The 21,457-nt window shown below is 41.9% G+C and overlaps 2 protein-coding genes across 5 annotated transcripts; both read left to right on the forward strand.

Moving 5' to 3' along the window:
• LOC124063229 (protein-serine O-palmitoleoyltransferase porcupine-like) lies at nucleotides 1-12,759 on the forward strand. 3 transcript variants are annotated; one of them, XM_046396657.1, is made up of 18 exons: nucleotides 1-507; nucleotides 608-701; nucleotides 2,025-2,175; nucleotides 2,319-5,680; nucleotides 6,422-6,559; nucleotides 6,660-6,852; nucleotides 6,999-7,042; nucleotides 7,195-7,376; nucleotides 7,498-7,628; nucleotides 7,727-7,747; nucleotides 8,032-8,046; nucleotides 8,155-8,280; nucleotides 8,388-8,488; nucleotides 8,621-8,697; nucleotides 8,812-8,875; nucleotides 9,083-9,168; nucleotides 10,271-10,381; nucleotides 10,902-12,759. In XM_046396657.1, the coding sequence occupies exons 5-18, from the start codon at nucleotides 6,424-6,426 to the stop codon at nucleotides 11,001-11,003; spliced, it is 1,389 nt and encodes a 462-aa protein (XP_046252613.1). In that variant the 5' UTR covers nucleotides 1-507; nucleotides 608-701; nucleotides 2,025-2,175; nucleotides 2,319-5,680; nucleotides 6,422-6,423; the 3' UTR covers nucleotides 11,004-12,759. The 3 variants fall into 3 exon arrangements, 2 of the variants coding, with proteins under 2 accessions (XP_046252613.1, XP_046252612.1); XR_006844072.1 differs by lacking the exon at nucleotides 8,812-8,875; XM_046396656.1 differs by lacking the exons at nucleotides 6,422-6,559; nucleotides 6,660-6,852; nucleotides 6,999-7,042; ... (9 more) ...; nucleotides 10,271-10,381; nucleotides 10,902-12,759 and having other exon boundaries at nucleotides 185-507; nucleotides 2,319-4,446.
• A 2,050-nt stretch (nucleotides 12,760-14,809) lies between these two features.
• wdr13 (WD repeat domain 13) lies at nucleotides 14,810-21,043 on the forward strand. Of its 2 annotated transcripts, none has more exons than XM_046396658.1 (10): nucleotides 14,810-14,917; nucleotides 15,466-15,553; nucleotides 15,688-15,919; nucleotides 16,305-16,414; nucleotides 16,668-16,798; nucleotides 16,885-17,192; nucleotides 18,635-18,815; nucleotides 18,970-19,111; nucleotides 19,272-19,390; nucleotides 20,131-21,043. In XM_046396658.1, the coding sequence occupies exons 2-10, from the start codon at nucleotides 15,513-15,515 to the stop codon at nucleotides 20,313-20,315; spliced, it is 1,449 nt and encodes a 482-aa protein (XP_046252614.1). In that variant the 5' UTR covers nucleotides 14,810-14,917; nucleotides 15,466-15,512; the 3' UTR covers nucleotides 20,316-21,043. The 2 variants fall into 2 exon arrangements, with proteins under 2 accessions (XP_046252614.1, XP_046252615.1); XM_046396659.1 differs by lacking the exon at nucleotides 14,810-14,917 and adding an exon at nucleotides 14,989-15,233.
• The last annotated feature ends 414 nt before the right edge of the window (nucleotides 21,044-21,457 follow it).

A 21,457-nucleotide genomic window follows, 5' to 3' on the forward strand; every position in this document is an offset into this window, starting at 1 on the left:
ACTGTGTGTCGCTCTGCCAAAAGCAAAGAAGCAAACGGCCACGACAAAACTCTCTTCAACACTGTAGTTTTGCTGGAATCGCTATTCACTAACAATCCACCGATATCTTACCTGTTGAATAAAATACATTAGATTTTGAGCCGACATCACAGAAGTCTAGAAGTCGTTAAAACAAACCAATCCGAGTATTCAAAAATATTTTTTTTCGAGGATGCGCGCGCGTCTTGGCAACGGAAGTCGAAGTGTGTTGCTGTCGATAACTTCCTTAACCGAAGCTAAACAACGAGTCTGACCTGTTTTAAAGAAAAATGTCGGCATGTTGCGTGTCCGGCTGCAAAAATCGACATTCCTTAACTAGTAAACTGAAGTTTTACAGAATACCGTCTGGATACCGTCTGTTTCAGGCAAACCGGAGACGTTTGTGGCTACAAGCGATCCAGAAAGTGAACGGCAGTGCCGAGGAGCTTAAAGGGAATGCACGTATTTGTGGCGCTCATTTTATATCGGGTAAGCTAACCGTGATGTCGTTAGGCTATTTTGATGGAAGATGAGGTGTCTCTAAAGTTATCTCTGAAATTAAAAATTATGTTTGTTGTGTCTTTTATAGGGGAAGCGTCCATGGACGTCGACAATCCCGACTTCGTGCCTTCGGTGTTTACATGCACTAAACAGAGCCCGAGCAACAAGACAAAATTGAAATGGTAAGAAATGTAAAATAACGTTGTCAGCTAGATAACTGAGTTGAGATATTGTCGACGAGAACACACTGTAAATTGTTATAGTATGTAGTTTGTTTCTCAGTAATTCATAAGAGCCCCAATTTGGGGTTAATAGCGTTTTGGCTAACTAGTAACCCTGGAACAACAAAACATGGCAAAATCACTTTATAATTCACTTATAATTTTGTGCTAAAATATACTTAATTCCCTCGTGTTATTACTTAAGTCTTACTTTTGGTCTTTTTGTTAGAGGAGGCCACTTGAATTGGAGTCACTTTTTTCATAAAGAACTGAAACAATTACATGATTAATCAATTAGTCGATTGCAAGGGCGTAAACATCTTTTCAAATGAGAGGATTTTCTGCTTTTCGTTTTATGACTGTAAGCTGAACATTTCTGCGTTTTGAGCTTTCAAACAAATTAAATATGTTGAAAATGTCATGTTTTACCATTTCCATTAAAATTTACAATTTCTGTTGTTGTATTGTGTAAAAAGAAATAAACAAACAAACAGAAAAAACAGTTGGATTGAGAAAGAAAGTGGCAGACCAATTGATAATAACATTCCTGTTTAAAGGCACTTGTGCTCCATGTGCCTGGAGATAATATGTCATAAAGCAGCAATGCAAGGATTCACAATCTTTATGTTTGTACACCTGCCCGCAACACCCCAGTGTCGGGCTTCTTGCTATACAAACAAATACTGCTGTTTACAAGCTATGCATGTTGTTATGTTTGAGCCATTAAGAGCTGTCACAATGAGTCAGTTAATTATTAATTTGATCACAGTAAAATTAGTTGCCCACTATTGTTATAATCAGTTAATCCCTTCAGTCAATTTTCAAGCAAAAATGTAAAAAAATTCCTGGTTCCAGCTTGTTAGAATTTAAGGATTTACTGTTTTTATTTGTTATTTATAGTAGTACATGAAGAGTCTTTGGATTTTGGGCTGTTGGTTGGACAAAAGATTGTGATGAGATTTTTTGTTGACATGTTGCAGACTGAACAATCAGTCGAGTTATCATGAAAATAATTGGCAGGTTAATCAATAATCTTCAGTGGCAGCCCGAGTGCCATTTTAAACAACTGGTCAAGAAATATAACTGTTTATGGATAATTATGCAGTGCAACAGCTAACTGCCTGAACTTTTTACTGCATTGTCACAGCCTTGCGGCAGTAGTTGTCCTCACATCACAAGCTAATGCTGTTAATGCTGAACATCTTTATTGTGTTTGATAAAGCATACATGCTTTGTCGAAGAGATATATGAAACTGTTTTTAACTCTTTTTTTTGCCCCCCAAGGGTTTACGGTCGTAGAAAAAGGCAGTACCGTAAAGCCAGTATGAAAGAGGAAGGAAAAACAACTCAATCTGCAGGTGATGCCCCTATGAAACTAAAGTCCTCTGTTTTGATGGAAGAAACACAGACGCCATCATCTCCATTAGTGCCAAAGGTAGAAGCCACAACATCTTATTTCCTGTATTTATTTCATGCTTTTAGAAAACACAAATTCTGTACAATTTATTATGTTATAATTATATTTAGATAGCATAACATTTACTTGAAGGGTATCTCTTCTGTATGTGTGTTTTCCAGGAATCAGGAACGTTAACTGAAGGGGATGAGACTGAAACTGAAACAAAAACATTCAAACCACAAACAACATCCAGTCCAAACAAAGTATCACCATTTAAATTACCAGCAGGCATCCCAGATCTTGGGAAAATGATTCCCACTCTGCTCCTAAAACCTGTATTTGTACCAGCAGGTGGGTATCAGTGTGAGCTGTGTGACCAGAGCTTCCCCAATGCTTCACAGCTTCTAAAACACAAACAGCTGCATGAAGAAGAAAAGCTCTTTATCTGTGAAAGTTGTGGAAAGCTTTTCAGGAGTCAGGCAGATTTCACTGAGCACCAACACACTCACGAGTTTTTGTTTCAGTGCAACATCTGTGATAGATCTTTCAATACAAGTCAGAACCTCAAGCGTCATAAACTACTGCATGTCAAAGATGGCAGGAGGTGCCACAAGTGTGGCACGCGCTACTGTCGACTTCATAACCACGTTTTATTCCTGCCACAGACCAAGTCTGAAACAGATTCCTCTATCACTGAGTCTCTGCTGGACAAACCTGAGCCAAAGCAGTCTTTTGATTTGGATGACGCTACTCAGAGCAACGTGACTGTGACGCAGTTGCAGACTACCAAACAGGCTGCTTCATTCGCACCCCAGAATCCTGCACTTTTATCCAAAACCCATAATGCCCTACCTCCAGCCTCATATACAAGAATCATATCAGAAATCCCTTTACCGGTGTTGAAGAAACCTTACCCTGTGCCACGTCCACCTTCACCAGTACCCAGCTTCTTCAGGAACTACTACCTTTCAGCCTTCACAGAGCCCAGTCTCGCCCAGCAGCCAGAACTCCCACCTTCACTACAGATGTTTTCACCTCAGTACCTCACTTCAGCGTTACTCGATGTTAAAAGAAATTACGAATATATTTTAAGCAAATCGGGAGTTGTGATTAATAAGAATACTGTGAAGGAGGAGCCACGCACAATGACTCCCCAAGATCAGCACAGCGTTGTTGAGCACAACAAAAACGAAAGAATCGCGTATGACCTGGAGATTGTGCTGTGATCCTGAACTGTTTAAACACAAACAGTGAACAAGTCCTGTATTTTGTTTTAGTACAATTTAACCTCTTACTTGCCTCAACCACAGTGCTTCACATTTCACTACTGCTTATTCCAAGACTTGTGCTTTGTGTGAAAAAGTGTAGGACAATTTGTCAAACACATTAGCTCAAACTTAAATTCATTTGGGCTCATTCTGCTGCCATGTCCTACTTTTTCCTTGTGTGTGGCGTTAAGTTGTCATGTTTTGTTTAGCGCTCCTCTGATGTATGTATTCTGTGAATGTACTGCTGCACACAGTGCCTTTATTTTACTGTGTGGGACTGAACTCATAATGCTGCTATTTTTATTTCATAACAGCAAGTTGTATTTAGGATGCTGTCACTTTCTAATTACTGACAAAATGAAATCTGTTTTCCCCCCACTGCTATTTGGTAAATAATACTGTTGTGGTAGTAAGAAGGATCTGTAACTGACCTGAACTAATGCATTTGTCCTGCAGGCTATAGTCTGTACTTAACAGTTTGTGAGGTAATGATCAGTTCTTGCTATAAATTATGATCTTGAATATGAATTAACTAGCATTTTATCTGAAAAGAATTGTGATTAATGAAACTTTCCCGTCATTTTCTCCAATAAGTATGTAAATACACAGTAGCAATTCTGTTATTTGAGATACAAGTGTCATGTTGTTGATTTGTGTGTACTAAAATCTCTCATGTCCGAAAGCAGAGTGGAGTATTAAGTGAGAAAACTACTTTGCAGAGGTTTTTCCTGCAACAGCAAGTGCTAAACCTGCTAAATGGCAACTTAGGAGGAACTCTGCTGTTCTGTGGCTGACGCTGACCCCAGAGACAAGGGAGGGAGACAAGTCAAACATATTGTGTTATAGTCATGTTGCTGTATGCATCATTGCACTCTAAAGCTGCAGGTTTAAGATGATTGTTGACATATCAGCCTGCTGATATCTTGTTTTTTTGTTTTTGTTTTATGTGTGTTTTTTTAATGAACTTTATATGTGTTTCAGTCACTACAGTCAATGTATATCAGTTTTATAACAATAAATGTTTTCTTTGTCTCATGCATCAGCTGCTGTCAGAACATTTAGACCTCACAGCATGGACATTGAAATTCTCCATTTAAACCGAAAACAATTCCAAATGTTATGCTAATACTTAAAGCACTGGTGTTGAGGAAATTATTATTCATGAACCGTTTCATTTGTAGGTGTAACTAAAAGCATCCGATCTGCAATGTGGTTTGGGTTTTTCTTTTTTTTTTATTTGCATCACTGGCATGAGGGTGGTATTCAGGATTTACAGGCCAAAAAGATTTGTCAGATTTGCTCTGCTGCTGGCACTAGAGGGATTTTTAAATTGACCTAAAACTGTCTGCCTGCTTGTCTCTAACCGACCTCTTATCAGCCTGTCATACTGCATCAAAATGACCATATTGTTCTGTGACCTGCAATGCAATCCTGATGCAGGGAGGGAAAAAAAAGGCCCAGAGCACAATGACAAAAAGGTGCCTTCACGCTTTCATTTGCTGGGCCTGTTTTTGTCACTCAGTTTAGTTGTGGTTCTCAAGGGGTGCTTTAACTGCTACACAGTGGTTTAGAAATAAGACTAAATAAGAATGTTTCCCAATAGCACAGCTACATATAGCCAAATTTAGAGAAAGGTTTTTGTAGCTGCATAGGTCATAACGATTATTTTAGAATAAGAAGCATGTTTTCTTAATACCTTTACTCCTTTCTAATAAGGCATCCTTTATAAACTTGTGGTTAAGCTTTATGAATGGTTAACAAACCATTTACTAATGTTTATTAGGTCATTGATCACAGATCACATATGATTGCATTTTTGTTTTAATTTTGTAGGTTAAATGTTAACTGATATTACGGGCACTATCCGCAGTTCATCCCTGTCCTACCACTTCTCTTCGAGCCAGATGAGAGTTCAGTGTCCCCTGTCTGATTCCATCTGCACGCTGTACACATCCTATTGGTCAGCAGACACCGGTAATGGTGGGCGATGATTCTGATTGGACGCTGTGGCTGCCACTTAAGGATAACGACAGCATTGATTGGCTGACTGGCCTGAATCTAGGCAGCCGATTGGCTGATATGTCTCCGCCTTGGCTGCTTACACGACAGGCAAAGTGGTGCTGATGCTGTGACAATGGGATCCAGATAAGCAGCATCTGGACCGAGTGTGCTTAAAAACACAGCGGCAGCAACACACACTCACACCGTGAAGGGACGGGAAAGCAGCTCGGCAGAAACGCCAGGCAGAATCTCCGGCTGCTGCTCCGAAGAGGGTAAGTCTACCGCTGGAAAACAAACTGACATGCCTGGGGCGTCCAGTTAGCTGCGTGGGGGGCTGGGGGAAAGCTCCCCAGTGCCGTTGGTAGGAAAACTGTAAATCCCACTGGTTAGGTGAAGCGAGGTTGGCGACCTTTTCCAGCCTCCCCGCATAAATCTGAGATGTTTTTGCTTTCTGGCAAGTCGCACAGCGCCGAGCAGCGTGTTCTGTTAATGCAGCGGTTGTAGGTAGGCATGTGTGAGTCAACTCGTCCCCCCTGGTCGACTGCATTGCGGAGAGAGAGAGCATGCCCTGCAGAATAGCATGTGTGTAAAACTCTTCATACGGCCCTGTAAATAGGTCTTCAATGCACCCAATGCTGAGGGGTGTTTAATTGTGCTATGATCTGCATGCTTTCTCTTATCCTGAGATTTTCATTTTGACTCATCATCATCATCATCCTCATAGATCTAGTTTGAAGTGTCCGTTGCAAACTCTAAATTCTTTATCGAATATGTAGATCCTGGAAATTAGCATAAAAGTATTTCACTGTCATCACTTAATTAATTTGCACGGATTTGTAGTGAGGTGCAGGGATTGCTGGGATTTGAAGTTTGAAGTGCTGTGTGTGTCCACTTTCTTGTATGCACATACAGTGTGTTGTGATTATGCATTGTAGCCATAGATGCTGACTCTGAGATTACAGATTCACGTTCCCACTGCTGTTTTTTTCTTTTCTTGTTTAATTTAAATTCAGTGATGGGAGTGTTCAGCCGCCAGAAGTTTTTCCAGGAGCTCGCTCATGGCTGCCTGCTGCCTACGGCTCAGCAGGGCCTGGAGCAGGTATGGCAGCTGCTGCTTATCTGCCTGCTGTGTCGGCTTCTCTGGATGTTGGGTGAGAGTCCGGTTATTTCGTGCCCGCTCAGCGTTGTTCCCCCATCACGGAGCTTGTGTCGTTGTAATCACCTGTTCTTTGTTACTTCTTGCACTGTCAGGCCTCCCCTCGTTTGTGAAGCACCTGAGCACGGTGGCAGGAGGCTTCTACGCTCTCTACCTGTTCTTTGAGCTTCATATGATCTGGGTGGTCCTTCTCAGCCTTCTCTGCTACCTCTTCCTGTTCCTGTGCCGCCACTCTACCATACGAGGCACCTTCCTCTCCATCACTGTGCTCATCTACCTGCTGCTGGGGTAAGAGAGCCCCCCTCTGATACCCGACAGCTCAGGAGACATCAAGTCTGTGATTGGAGTGAACTCCTCTCAGAGTCAAGTTGTTTTGGTGAATGTTTGGTGAGCACTACAACAAAACTGAAACTATTCCTATCCAATTTTATCAGAGAGCTGCACATGATGGACACCACCAACTGGCACAAGATGAGAGGTAGGCCAGGCCTCTTTTCTGTAGGCAGTGGCGTTCGACACATTACTGCTAGATAAAAGCAATGAATGTGATTGTCCTGGGGTTTCCATTATATTCAGTATTGATAATTGTTTTGCGTTGGAATATATTAAAGTTCTGCTGCTGTTGTCCAGGTTCACAGATGGTGGTTGCCATGAAAGCCATCTCTCTGGCCTTCGATTTGGACAGAGGCGTTGTGACCAGTGTGCCCTCACCCATTGAATTCATGGGATATATTTACTTTGTGGGCACAGTCATCTTTGGTCCCTGGATCAGCTTCAGCAGCTACAAAGAAGCTTTGGAAGGACGTAAGCTGGTAAGTGCGATACAATGCATCTCTTAAGTAATGAAGAAGGAGGGAGGCGAGGATTATTTAAAAGATTTATCCTGAGACAGGCTGCTAACTGCTCAAATCTCTGACCCTTTCTTCTCCTCAGAGCTTTTCGTGGCTTTTCAAAGTGTCTGTTAGCTGGGTGAAGAGCCAGGTCTGCCTTGTTATTTCCAACTGTGTAGCACCCTATCTCTTCCCTTATTTCATACCAATCTATGGAGACAAACTACTACGAAGGTGAGCGGAGTGTAAACAAACCAAAATCCCTGTTTATCCTCTGGCTTGGGTTGCTCATTGGCTTAATTCTCATCTTCCGTTGCCTCCTTTGTTTACAGCAAGAAGAGGAGGAAGATCAGGTAATCAGTCGCCCACGTCAGTGAATCACCTATTGAATCCATATATTTTCCATTCTTTAATGGATTTTCTGTTTGCCACATGTGCAACGCCTTTACCTGCATGCATGTGTCCACATCGTTCCCCAGGACACCCGTCTCACCCTCTCATTTACCACAACTGTCTCACCATCTCGAAAAATGCGGCGTAGTTCATCACATGGCAAGTCGATAGAACATTTCTATGAATTTAATGTATGGTTAACATTAACTGCCTCACCTTCTCTCTTTGTTCTTTTGCTTTTCAGAGGCACACCGGCAAAGTATGTGTCCCGTATCCCTTCCTTTTAACTAATTCATTAACCTAAAATTAGAACGTAATACCCATCACTTTCCACTTTCTTCTTCTTCTTTTAATGTTGTTGCTTTAGGTGGTTGCTGGCGTACGAGAACACGATGTCGTTCCACTTCAGCAATTATTTTGTTGGTTACTTGAGCGAGACCACTGCTACCCTGGCTGGGGCAGGCTTCACAGAGGAGAAAGAAAACCTAAAGTGGTCAGACTTGCATGTGCACTTATTCATATAAAGTGTGTTTCTCTGTATTCACATTTAAAAAAAAGCCCCACTGGCACCTTCACTCACCTTTGCTTTTTGTTTTGCAGGGACATGACCGTATCCAAGCCACTGAATATCGAGTTTCCCCGGTCGATGGTGGAGGTGGTAACGTCGTGGAATCTGCCCATGTCTCGCTTTCTGCACACCTGTGAGTTATAACATTAGCAGTGATTGCTTGATGGCAGCAGCTGCTTTTGCTTTTTGTCCTCATTATGAACGGCATGAAAATGGCTCATTCAAACAGACGCTCACACGCAAAGCCGTTGCTCTCATCTCACAGATGTTTTTAAAAGTGCTCTCAAATTTGGGACGTTCTCCGCCGTCATGGTGACATATACAGCCAGCGCCCTCCTGCATGTGAGTACTATGTGGGATCGTCTCCCAAGTTTTACATAAGCAGTTATACCCTGCACTGCTGTATGTCTGCTTAAACAAGTGGACTGTTCTGATTCAAGCTCTCGTGTCTGCCAGGGTTTGAGTTTTCATCTGGGTGCAGTACTAATATCTCTTGGGTTCATCACGTACATTGAGCACGGTGAGAGCCAGCTAATGTTGTCTCTTTTCCACATTAGGACCTTTCCATTTAGAGAAGGTGCTTAGCTTTGCAGTAATGGTTAATTGCACCTGCTATAACACACTGTTTCTGTTCACTGCAGTGCCTGTAATTTACCTCTCGTGGCTGGAAAAGAACTCTACTTCCTCTGGTTTCATTTTAATGCTTCGGCCGTGTTTTGTGTTTCAGTGTTGCGGAAAAGGCTTGCAGTCATTTTTAATGCCTGCGTGCTGTCAAAAAAATGTCAGCCGAGCTGCACTCACAGGAACAAAAAGGTAAAAAGTGCACCTTTCTCTTTCTTCTCTGTTTTGAGAAAGATGTGCCTTTATTGTGAGTCATTTAAGGTTAGCAGTGGGCTCCTCACTTTTGTATGAATATTGAAGTAAGAGTTTGGTACTTTGAAATCGATGCTTCTCACAAGTCTCTAAATATTCTCAGTAAATATGAGGCCAGAGCCAGGAGGCTGTTAGCTCAGCATGAAGAATTTTGCTTTTATTTTCATTTCTGTTTAGTTGTAGTTCATTTTATTCTGATTCTGCTTCATGCTGAGGTCTCTATTCCAACCACAGGCCTGCGGTGTTTTGCACATACATGAGCATATTCTGGCTTTGCTCCAGCTAGTTTATCTGCGCAAATGGCTATTGAACCGGCATTGCTGGCACTTCCCTTCAGAGCAGGAGACGCTCAAAGGGTGCCCACCTAGTGGCTCTTTTGAGCTGGTTAGCATTCGGAAAATAATGTGTTCTCTGTTTTGTGGCATATGAAACCCACACCCCTTATAATGTTTCTCCATGATTTAGCTTCAGCAGGCAAAGTTGCTGTCTTTTTGAAAATACAGTAAACAGTCTAATCATTATAAAGATAAAATGTCGGCTTCAGGTTTTAATGCCAGGAAAACAAAACAACAAAACAAAAAGAAACTCGTGCAGCAGTTGAAGTACAGCAGTCGGCCACAGTCCACCTTGTGCTTTCAGTCGATGTATTTTGGGAGTTTATTGGCAGGGTGCCCAGCAAAAAATCCCTTATGTTGTATTGGTTACACACATCAAGAGCTGTCGGGAGGAGGAATAATGATTTATGCCAAGAAGAAGCAGCCTGCATCACATTTTAGATGTTAATACATTAAAATAACAAAGTGTGCTCTCAAATCATTCTCATCACTCATTACTAAATATTATGCAAGGTATTATTATTTTGTGAGAGTGAAACAGCGAAACACTCGGCTAATCTGCTTCATCAGGAGGAAGCAGGAGCCTGAAGAGAGAGAAAGAATAGATACTCTTCAAGACCAAACAGCCCATTTTATCATTGGAAAAGAAAATTGTCAGAGAATTTGATTCCTTGTTCTTACATGACACCTTGTCTTTCCCCCTGCAGGCGCTATGGGTGTATATGATTAACATAGCATTCAGCGCACTGGCAATACTCCACCTGACGTACCTGGGCTCTGTGTTCAACTCCAGCGTGGAGTACATGGAGGAGGATGAGGTGAGGTCACCATGTTTAGAAGAACTCTATTAAGTCAAGTCAGTTTTATTTATACATCCCAACTCACAAGGAGATTTACAGCCTGCACATCATCCACCCTTAATTTGTATGAGGAAAGCATGGAAAAAGAAACACTTTATTGGGGGAAAAATTAAAAGAAACATGAGGAGGAGCAGCAGAGGAGGGATCTTTGCAATACATGCAATACATGCCAACTTAAAATTACACTCTGCACTCACAAACTGTATAGCACACTATGTGCCATTTGAACATGTGAAATTCTAGATGCGAATGTAACCTCAGCGGTGGTATTTATAGTTCAAAGGAGAGACGAGGGCTGCCATATAATTATTTTCATACGCGAGTATTTTTAGATTGTTCTAATATCTGGCCAGAAAGTAAAAAGAAATGAATGATGTATCCTATTTTTTTTTTTTTTTTGTAAAAATGTTTTAAGGTTGTGTGAAGGCGTTGAGCCCATTTCCCATTGAGCTTACGTAGTATGTACTGCCCCCTACAGGACGATATAACCCATCATACCATTCAGAAGTGGTCGGAGCTGAGCTGGACAAGCCACTGGGTCACATTTGGATGCTGGATATTGTATCGCCTCATCCTCTAATAATCAGAGACAGAGAAACAGAAGGTACGGGAAGCAATAATGAGATTTGTAAGGCTTGTTCTCCACTTCTGCACTGTGACTTAATTCTGCATCAGACCGAAGAGAACGGAGTCGACCTGTGTGCAACAATGAAACCAACACGCAGCGTTCAGGTCGCACCGCATGTTGGCTGGGTAATCTGTTATTCTAACCTGCTGCGGACTAGTTTTGATATCCGTGAAACGATAAAGCCCGCTCCTCCCTCCCCTTCTCCGTATCGCATCCTTTTTATCTGAGCTGCGGTTGTCAAGGCCTCACATTGTGACAGCAGTTACTGATGTCTCCCTGCGAGTCACAATCAATACCAATCAGCATGGCGGAGATCGGCTGCTCCTTTCTGTGGACACATGATAGAGCCCATTATCTAGGTTTCAGCATCGACTGCGGCAGATGTTCCCCAGATGTGGTTTCCCCCTCGCCTCAAGTGTTTTACAGTTGTATTTTTAGGTTTCAGGTTTAAGGCTGATGATATTTTTTGGTTTTCTTATTTTCAATGAACCCCATGAAAGACCAAAGCCAACAAAGTGCTGGTTCACCTCTCAGTACTTCTGACTCTTGTGGTTGTTGGTCAAACACATTCTGTATGCTTATGTTTTTAAAAAGGCTGAATTATTTTCCCAAATAGTTCGGCACTGTAGTTTCTGGCAAACGTTCCTCACACAGGAGTGAATTGTGCATTTGCTGGGAACTGTTTTCAAGAGCGGATTAATATTTTGGGCTTTAGTGAGTGCATACAGGACTGCATGTGTGGGACTGATTGAAAGTAAATTACATTGCCTGCTTTCACTGTAGTTAAGGAACTTGATATGTTTTCGACAGTAGTCTGTGACGCAGAGGGATAAGTCGTATCAGACTTTGGCTACAAAGACCAAACTTGTAAATTCTAGTAGAATTAATTCATTGTTGGCTTTTGGTCTATTTATTTGTTGGTTATAAGATGAACACAGAATATCACCAGACTTTCTCCTTTAACAGAGTTTGTCTCTTGAGCATGTGTAAGACAACAAAGAGTTTACTTTTAGATGAAAAGAGCACAAGCAGCAGCGATAATGTCACCAATAATTACTTCCTCCCCTCTTTGTGAATTTTAGGAAAATAATCAGTAAATCTCAGATTTTAATGATTTTTGTGGTGAAATTTTTTCATACCTCTTTGTGTTATTTTGACATTTTTGTTTCATTTGAAATATTTGCTTTTTCTTAGGGATGTCTTAATAGTATTTGTGAACATTTGAAACGCTCTTCAGTATTGAAAGTAAACGTTTAGAATCAGGGTATTCCACTCGTGTTACTGTAGAGATGAAAATGTTTAAAGCTCTCTTCCTATTTCACATTAGATGAAATGATACTATATTAAATATTTATCCTTAAGTACAGATTTTTATTACACTGCTGCTTTTAATGATGCATTTATGTAAGTGATGGTTACGTGGTGAAAGAATCAAATGAGCGTGTTCACACTGTCTATATCTTTGTTAAATCTAGAACGTCGGAGGATGTGCCTCCTGACTAGGACATAGTGTTTTAGATTAGAGCCTGAATGTTCGTTCATGCCTGAGAACAAGTGCTCAGTCTCCACAGACCTATTACCACTCAATCCAACAAGTACAGTATTTTAAATATCGCTCTGATGTTTCCTTTCAGCCAACTTTTCTCCCTGTAAATGTGAAGGCACTAATACACCTGTGATATTTTTATAAAATTTTACATGAAACCTGTACTGTCTGCACTGTCTTTGTTTATTTCAGTGGGAAAAGGTGTGAAATGTTAGGATAACGGGTAAAAATAAAAAGCAAGTCAGATACACATGGACTGTTGTAAGAAATTTTTGTTTATTTGAGTGATTATTTACAAGAAGAATATGTGGACTGTTACACAGTCTATCGTGGGAAGAGGGTGAATCAGGGAAGGATTGGAAGGGGTTGACAAACTTAATTTTAGCTCAAGCAATGGTCAGGTTTAACCTGGAGTTTATTTCTGAGCATCCAGTAAGGGTTTGTGTGTGTGTGTGTGTGTGTGTGGGGGGGGGGGGGGGTTCAGAAGGGAGGAGAAGGGACAGAAGTTGAACAACAGATGGTGATGGATGGAGATCAGGTTCACTTTCTGATTCTGCAAGAGGTGAGCAGATGCTGTGTTGGAACTGCCTGCACAGAAGATCCAGTCTGCAGGCTCGGGGAGGGAAGAAAGAGTGTGAAGCACTCAGCCCTGCTTACCCCGGGTGCCCCCGTGTTTGCGGCGGCAGGACCCCAGCAGTGTCTCCAAAGCCATCTTCACAAATGCCTGGAAGTTATTGCTTCTCTCCCTTCGGCTGTCCTGCGAGGGGATGAAACACAGACAGATACCTTCACTGGGGACACAGCGATCACAGCATCTCATTTCCACACTGTATATGAGACCCTGAGAAGTGAATTTTATGTCACTGAAGACCTACAGCAGTTCTGCACAAAGCTGGAGATGTTTCTTCAACTCCTTGGAAATGATGTTGCCTGTGCGCAGATCATTCATTAACTGGGTTAAATTAGCTTGTTGCCAAAATGTAGGTTCATATAAATGTTTACCTCCTTGCTTCTTGTTATCATCTCCTTTCTGATCACCTTTCTTCGGCTGCTCTTTAGGACTCTGAGGTTGCTGTAAAATTAAAGCAAATATAAATTGAAGCAACGAATACATAAACATTGAGGAGAAAATGAGGATTTTGGACAAGTTTAATAATGACGTTCCTACCTTGGTAGCTGACTTCTTGTCCGACTTATTACCTGAAAATAGTGGAAACGGTCACTTTTGGTGCATTTTTTTAAATTAGTCCACCATATTTTTTGAAATTACTCATCTAATTTTCATATGTCATGGGACATGCAGCTCTTTGATATCCAGATAAATTAAACAAATATTTTGTAAACCTTTCTGTTTCACATTTCCTACCTTTCGTTCCTGGCATTTTGGCTGTGCTCCAGAGTCGGTGCTGATTTCTGAGAATGCGGTGCTTAATGTGGTGTTCAACTCGGTCATTTATGGCCCGTGCTTGTGAATGGCTCTGTCACTGGGGCCCCTTCGAGAAAGAGCACCGTGAACAAGCAAAGAGCCCTGTCAGCTGAGCAGCATGCCCCGCAGCTCTGCAGGTCTTTGCTGAGCCAGGCGAAACCTCAGAGCTGACCTTGTAATACTGCCATTGTGAAGCCACTGGAACTGTGTGTACACCTATTGTCCATAACAAGAAAGCATTTTCATCATGTTACCAGAGACATGATAGTGTTTTTTTAAATAGCGTACTGATTCAGGGACAACTTTTCTTTCGTGTTTTATCAGCCATATCAGAAACTGGATAGAGGATTGGGATTTTGTCCTCAGAAACCCAAATAAGAAGTTTTTGATGCGTATGGCGCTAAATTAGCCTTCATTGTCAGGACTGTAAGAGAGGAAGATAATAGCAGGGATCATTAAGTGAGGCTCAGATTTGCCATCCTTAGCATTCTTCATTGTGTGGACTTCCCACCACACAGGCAAGTAAAATATTGCTGATAGTAACCAATTGATGATTATGCCCCTGGAGGACCCCTGTGCTCCCTAAAGGTAGCTACCACTCCAACTATGCAAATATTAGTAGCACCATTGTTATTACTTTGTGCTTGTGTGTCTATGGAGGGGTGTGTTTGTTAACTGAATAAATTCACAATGTGGCGAAATTTTACAGAGTGGCTGAATAAAAATGCAATTTCCATCCAAAGAAACTGTAATTTTGTTGTGTTACTTGTCCAAATCCAGTCAAATTACCACAAACAATAAAATCCGGATCCATGTAGACCCACATCAGAAAGTGGGCTGGCTACACCGTGTCACGTGACTTGACCCAGCAGCGATGGAGAAAAGCTAAGGAAGGTGAGCCGTTTTCCACTATTTCTTAGAGTTTCTTTGCTGTGTTATCGCAATATTATGGCCGATACTCTGTATTTAACTGTTAACCGATAGGCTCTCTGTGTATATTGAAGAATGAACAATGAACAGGTTTTTATTTGAGGACATCGCGTATGATGTTGTGGCTAATTTGCTAATTGCTAGCTAACGTTAGTTAGCTTTGCGACGTTAGCTGTCAAGAAGCCTCGCCTGCTCTTGGTGCTGGTAGCTATCCGCAGGCAAAACCCCCAAATATATTGATTTTTAATGTCCACCTTACTATTTTAGATCATTTCGAAAAGTATGTCCGATAACATAGCGACTGTGTTGTTGTTGTTGTTAAGTGATTCTGTTGTGTGTTGTGCCATCAGATTCCGCATCACTTGATTCAATCTTGTTGATAGGAGGGTGTGGGTGATCTTACAGTTCGGCGAATTTAGCATTCATGTTAACGAGGCAACATTCTCACCAGTGCAAGATTATAAAGTTTATTAGCGAAATCATCTTACATTATAAGTTGTGTATTTTGACAGGAATCTGCCCTGGCGGTGTATTCCTCTCTACCCAGAGTGCTTGTGGAATGGCAGCAGTTTGGCAGCAGGTTTTGGCAGTGGACGCAAGGTGAGACTCAGTCATCCAGCACAGCAGCAAGCTTTAATAGTCTAAAATGATGAAGAACCTATTCAGATGTGTAATTGCTTATGGATCAGTTGTGACTTATTGTATGTGCTGTGTCATTTTTCCCCCCTGCCCAGGTACAATGCTTACCGCACGCCTACGTTCCCACAGTTCCGAACTCAATACATCCGCAGACGCAGCCAGCTGCTCAGAGAGAACGCCAAGTGTGGCTTTGAGCCGGGGCTGCGCAGGCAGTACCTGAGGCTGCGCAGTCAGCTGCTGGCCCTGCGCTACGGGCCCCTGTCTGAGCAGAGCAGCTTCAGGGCCAGCAGTGTGCGCAGCTCCCGCACCACACTGGACCGCATGGAGGTCAGACCCAAAGAAACAGAAAGGGCAGGGAAAGTAAAAGAGAGAGGACAGGAGGAGGGTGTACTGATTTGGAAAAGGAGACATAGAAATATCTGAAAGTTGAAGTGAAAATATAGGATAGAACATGTGCTTTGTTTTCGTGAAAAGCCAGCCAAACAGCTCTGTGGTTGCCCATGCATATTAAGCTGAGCAGCTTGGTTGAAATGGCTGGCATTGCCCATATACAACTTAAAAATGCATGGTAATTTCAGTAAGTTTGTAAGTAATTATTGGTGGTTATTTAATGATTTTTTTGTGGTATCATGTACTGTCTTTACTTACACTCACTCCTGTGAGGTTTTGTCTCCCCCTACGGTTCCCCTCCCTCTCCTCCCCTGTCGGGCAGGACTTTGAGGAGGACCCCCGCACCCAAGGGGCTCGTGGTCACCGCCGATCTGTCAGCAGAGGTTCTTACCAGCTACAGGCCCAGATGAACAGAGTTGTCTATGATGAGAGGTACCCAGAAGAACATCACCTGGAGATTCTCAGCTTACATGCAGAAACTTGTCTCACTGCCTTGAGCAATTGAATTATGTTTGATTTTTTTGTTCTTTGAGCTATTGCATTTTGGTTGGATTTACTGGCTGTAATTCTGGTTTGGTTGCATTGCATCAGATCTCTCATATTGAGTTGTGAGCTGTAGGCAAGGGTCATCGGGTGTGTTGTATTTATTATATGCTTACGTGGTGGTTTTTATTTGTGGCTGCAGGCCTCCGGGCAGTTTGGTGCCCACCTCAGTGGCAGAGGCCAGTCGTGCCATGGCAGGAGACACAACTTTGAGTGAAAACTATGCTTTTGCTGGCATGCACCACATATTTGATCAACATGTAGACTCTGCTGGTAAGTCGGTGGTTTTTGTTCAGTGATAATCCATTTGTATATACTAAGCTTCGACTTTTATTTGACTCCACCCTCCTCTTCTTTAGTTCCGCGGCTGCAGTTTGCCAATGATGACAAACACCTCCTCGCCTGCTGCTCGCTGGATGGCACCCTGTCCATCATGACGCTGTCCCCATCTCCTCCCAGTGTCAAGGTGACCTTAACAGGTCACGGAGGTCCCGTCACAGACTTTGCTTGGTCTCTGAGCAATGACATCATTGTGTCGACATCACTCGATGGGACTCTGCGTATCTGGAACACGGAGGATGGTCGGTGCATCCGAGAGGTCAGAGACCCTGAATCCAGCGAGTTGCTCTGCTGCACCTTCCAGCCCATGAATAACAATCTTACTGTGGTTAGTACCATTTCAAGTTACCATTTTTCTTTAGTGCTAATTGCCTTGTATCATGAAGTATGTGCCAGTGATTGGACTACAGGAAAAACACCTACAAACTAAATGTAAGACTAGAAAAAAAAGTGAGTGAGGATGCAGCACGACTATCGTACATCCTGTTTATTTTCCTTTTCACCTGCCATTTCATATGCATATGGTCTTCTTTTATGGTAACATCAGGAAAATCCTCACACTGTGTTAATAATAAACCAGATCCTGATGTTTGTTTTTGTCAACTTGAACACAGCTGACAAAACCATTTCTGAACTGAAAGCTTGACTTTAATGCCAGGTATGATACTTGATCTTGTCATAGTTCTAAAAAGTATAATTGAAAAAATATCTGCTAGAATTAAGTTGCATCGCTGCATGCGTTAATGTGGTAATTCATGAGTCTGTTCACAATTAAAACATGCTCTCTAAGTGAGAGTGAAGCACAAATATGTAGCACTTACTTTTAAATGTCTGGATTTCAAGAGCAGTTTGAAAACTGTGTTTGCAGATTTTGTCTTACAAAGAGGACTTGACACCGTGCTAATGGCATTTGTGTATCAGTATTTCTTTTGTGTCAGACTGGAAAAAGACTATGCGAAGTCCATTGTGAATACCTTGTGAGGCAGGCCACTGATTAAACCTGAAAAATACCAGAAGAGTTTTCTGCTCATGTACCAGTTACCAAACAGCATCTAACTTTGCTGCAACACCTTTTCTATTTTGTTTGCTTGAAGATGGTGCAATTTCCTGACAAATGGCTTTCAGAGTTTAGGGAAAATGTTTGATTTTTGCTATTTCCCAGAAACCAATCCCAAATCACTGACAGTAAGTTTTGTAGGTTTATTTGCTCTTCTATGTACATTACATCCTGTAAAATCAGTTAATCATCATGCATATTTTTTTGTTTAAAAGAAATTTATTACAAAAACACATAAAGCATGCTGAGGGTGAACTTTATACTAATAGCTTTTAATCTCATTCCCAGTTACTTAATGCACATTTACACTGTGCAGACATTAATTAAATTTTACAAGTGAATGTCACAACTGTTTGTTAAATGTCTTGGGTAATTATGTTTTTGCTCAGCTTTTTCTGCGGTAAATGCTTAATTGAGGACTGTAAAGTGGAAACAAAGTTGTGCACAGCAGCATCTGTTTAAATGCCTTATTAAATCTAACATGAGGAAGATGGATGTTTGTTTTTAAATGATAGCGCCAAGAGTTAGTAAAAACATTAGAGTTTCCTGTTTCCAGGTTTAGACTTAAAAGAAATACTTCATATCTTGCAGTGATCATCCTGCAGTGATTTTCACTAGTTGATCTGCACAGCAAAAGGCTCTCTTCCCAGTCATTTTCTCAGTGCTGTCCTGTGGAAATAATGAAGGTTCTCATTCCCAATTCTGTGTTGCAGGTGGGAAACAGCAAGCACCACCTGCAGGTGGTGAACATCTCCACTGGGAAGAAGGTAAAGGGGGGCTCCAGTAAGCTGACAGGCCGCGTGCTGTCTCTGTCCTTTGATGCTCCGGGGAGGATCCTTTGGGCTGGTGATGACAGGGGGAGCATCTTCTCCTTCCTCTTTGACATGGCCACAGGTACACTCGCAGCATTTCCATTTTGCAGAGGGCAAAAATGAATCACTAATGATAATTAATTTCTCTGTATCTTCCCCTGAATGGTTTCTCTGGTTGAGAGGGAAAGCGGTTGATGTGTCTCTGCTGGTCTCTTTCTGCCTGCCACCCCCCACAGGGAAGCTGACCAAAGCCAAGCGTCTGGTGGTGAGTGAAGGCAGCTCCATCTGCAGCATATCTGCTCGGTCCTGGATTAGCCGAGAGGCCAGGGACCCCTCCCTGCTGGTCAACGCCTGTGTGAATAAGCTGCTGCTATACAGGTCAGTCTTTGAGGGCATGTCACTGTTTATTACGAGACAGTTTTGCCTCTGCTCTGCTGAGATACACTTTAAAGCCATATTCTTGGTATAGCATGTACGTGAAGGTGTACCTGCTCTGTTACATTCAGTTTGATCGGCTGTGGCACTTTTGCGTTGGCAGGGTGGTGGACAATGATGGTACGCTACAGCTAAAGAGAAGCTTCCCGATCCAGCATGGATCCCAGCTCGTTCACAGCATCTTCTGCCCCCTCATGTCTTTCAGACAGGGGGCCTGTGTGGGTAAGAAGTCTCTCAGTGTTCCTGCTGCGATATATGAATAGAAAATTAGTTCAATATATGCTAGGGGCTATGCAGTGTGGAAAAAAAACGATATGCAAAAAGACATCATTCAGCTGTTTTTGGCTAAAAAGCAAAACCCAAATAGCTACATTTTAGCAATTATTTAACCTATCCTGTTAGCTTGTTTGGATTTTTGAGTGTGCATGTATTTTATTAGTTTTGTAAAACATTCATGTACGAAAGGGTTGTACGATTTTTGAAAAACATGTCAGTATGTAAGCGGCTACACAGACTGTTGTGTGCATGAGAGCAGTAATATTTGACAGAGCTTTACTTAACTTGACTTTTCTCGCCTTAATTATTTCCAAACAACTGTTCATTTTGTTCAAGACTTGTCAGTGTTCAAATTATCATGTTTGTGTCTCTGATTAGCAGATGTGTCTCACTCATATCAAAACACCCTTGAGAATCTTCAGTTAAGGGTGTGTTGTCATTTCACTGTTACAAAAGCCACTGATGTTTTGCAACATGCTTGGCTACATTATTTCAAAACGGATGTGAACTGACAAACTGAAGGACAACTGGTTCTCTGCTGGAAGTTTAATGGCTGTATTGTGCGTACAAATGATTTTAATCCTACTGAGATAGGCATTGTTTGTTTATTTATCTGGTCGTCCTTGTAATTTCTCTTCACCATTTCTTAATTTTCTTGATCTTCTCATTCTCCCCCCCGGACACAGTAACTGGCAGCGAGGATGCCTGTGTCTACTTCTTTGACGTCGAACGCAACACCAAGGCCATCGTGAACAAGCTACAGGGCCACGGGGGACCAGTGCTGGATGTCAGCTTCAACTGTGACGAGAGTTTGCTGGCGTCTGCCGATTCCACCGGCATGGTCATCATCTGGAGGCGGGAGCAAAAGTGACTGACCTACCGATAAGATGCTTCCATCCACTGCATATGATAGGCCTGCTGCTCCATGTCCGTCCTATAACAAGTCTGTAGATTTTCACTGGAATGTAACAGGCTGCATTTAATGATACTCAAGTGCAATCAGATAGAACACCATGTTGTGTAGGTGGCAGGGATGTCTTAGAAATTCAAAGGGTGGGGGGATGGTGTGTGTGTGTGTGTGTGTGTGTGTGTGTGTGTGTGTCAGTCAGTACTCCTACAGCTGCAGCTGAGAAATTGCTTTTCAACAAACAAACAAAGAACACTACTCCCATGCATGTGTCATGGCTTACCTCTGACTTGTACGGATATGACTGAATTCATGTGAAGAGGATCCAACGTAATCTTCCAGAGAAACCAGATACTTTATATCACACTGACAGTCCCTCTGGCATAGATCTAGTTCACTATTTATGTAACTGTTATTCAAGCAGTGTAACCAAGTGTAGTAAAACTGCCTTATTTGCTATCAGTTCTGCAATTGCCTGTTTGCATTTGAGACCGTGCGCATGACATTGAACTTGGAATCATTTGGTGGGAATATCAAATTGATCACAAAAGACAAGTGTGTTCTTAACTATGTGTTTGTACTTATCTGTGTGTGTGTGTGTGTGTATGTGTGGGTGTGTGTTCAGTTCATGCTGGTTGCAGATTCGTCTAATTTATTTAATGCACATTCAGAATAAACTACTGTAACTGTCAGCGGTCTTTGTTTCTTTTTTCACAAAGTGTTTTTGAAACCGTAAAAGAACAGAAATAGTAAGAACAGAAGATGTAGTATGGTGGTCAAACCTACAGTGTAGGAGTGTGTTAGTCATTGTGTGGGTCTACACAGGATTCCCCCTACATCAGTGACTAAAGTATGTGTAAAAGTGTACTGTTGCATTTGGTGCTGGGTGTTATATTTCTGTAATGTAGTGTTGCGATAATGTTTTGGTTCTTTTAACATACCCTGCTCAAGCTGCTGGCCCGTGACCCGGCCTCGGATAAAGTGGAAGAAAATGGATGGATGGATGTTTTAACATTGTGGAAGAAATTATGTGTTGTTAAAGGCTTCAGGTTCCATAACATTTGTCCTTTTCAGTGTAGCAGTGAGGAGGAAATAATCAATTCCTT

Source organism: Scatophagus argus, chromosome 8 (assembly GCF_020382885.2).
Source record: "Scatophagus argus isolate fScaArg1 chromosome 8, fScaArg1.pri, whole genome shotgun sequence".
NCBI classification, from domain to species: domain Eukaryota; kingdom Metazoa; phylum Chordata; class Actinopteri; family Scatophagidae; genus Scatophagus; species Scatophagus argus.

Excerpts from the sequence above, each read along its gene's own strand:
- LOC124063229 (XM_046396656.1), top strand. The coding sequence starts at position 309 with ATGTCGGCATGTTGCGTGTCCGGCTGCAAAAATCGACATTCCTTAACT. Across the intron at positions 702-2,024 it reads AACAAGACAAAATTGAAATG|GGTTTACGGTCGTAGAAAAA; the intron begins GTAAGAAATGTA and ends TTGCCCCCCAAG. Across the intron at positions 2,176-2,318 it reads CATCTCCATTAGTGCCAAAG|GAATCAGGAACGTTAACTGA; the intron begins GTAGAAGCCACA and ends TGTGTTTTCCAG.
- wdr13 (XM_046396658.1), top strand. The coding sequence starts at position 15,513 with ATGGCAGCAGTTTGGCAGCAGGTTTTGGCAGTGGACGCAAG. Across the intron at positions 16,415-16,667 it reads AGAGTTGTCTATGATGAGAG|GCCTCCGGGCAGTTTGGTGC; the intron begins GTACCCAGAAGA and ends TTGTGGCTGCAG. Across the intron at positions 19,391-20,130 it reads CAGACAGGGGGCCTGTGTGG|TAACTGGCAGCGAGGATGCC; the intron begins GTAAGAAGTCTC and ends CCCCGGACACAG.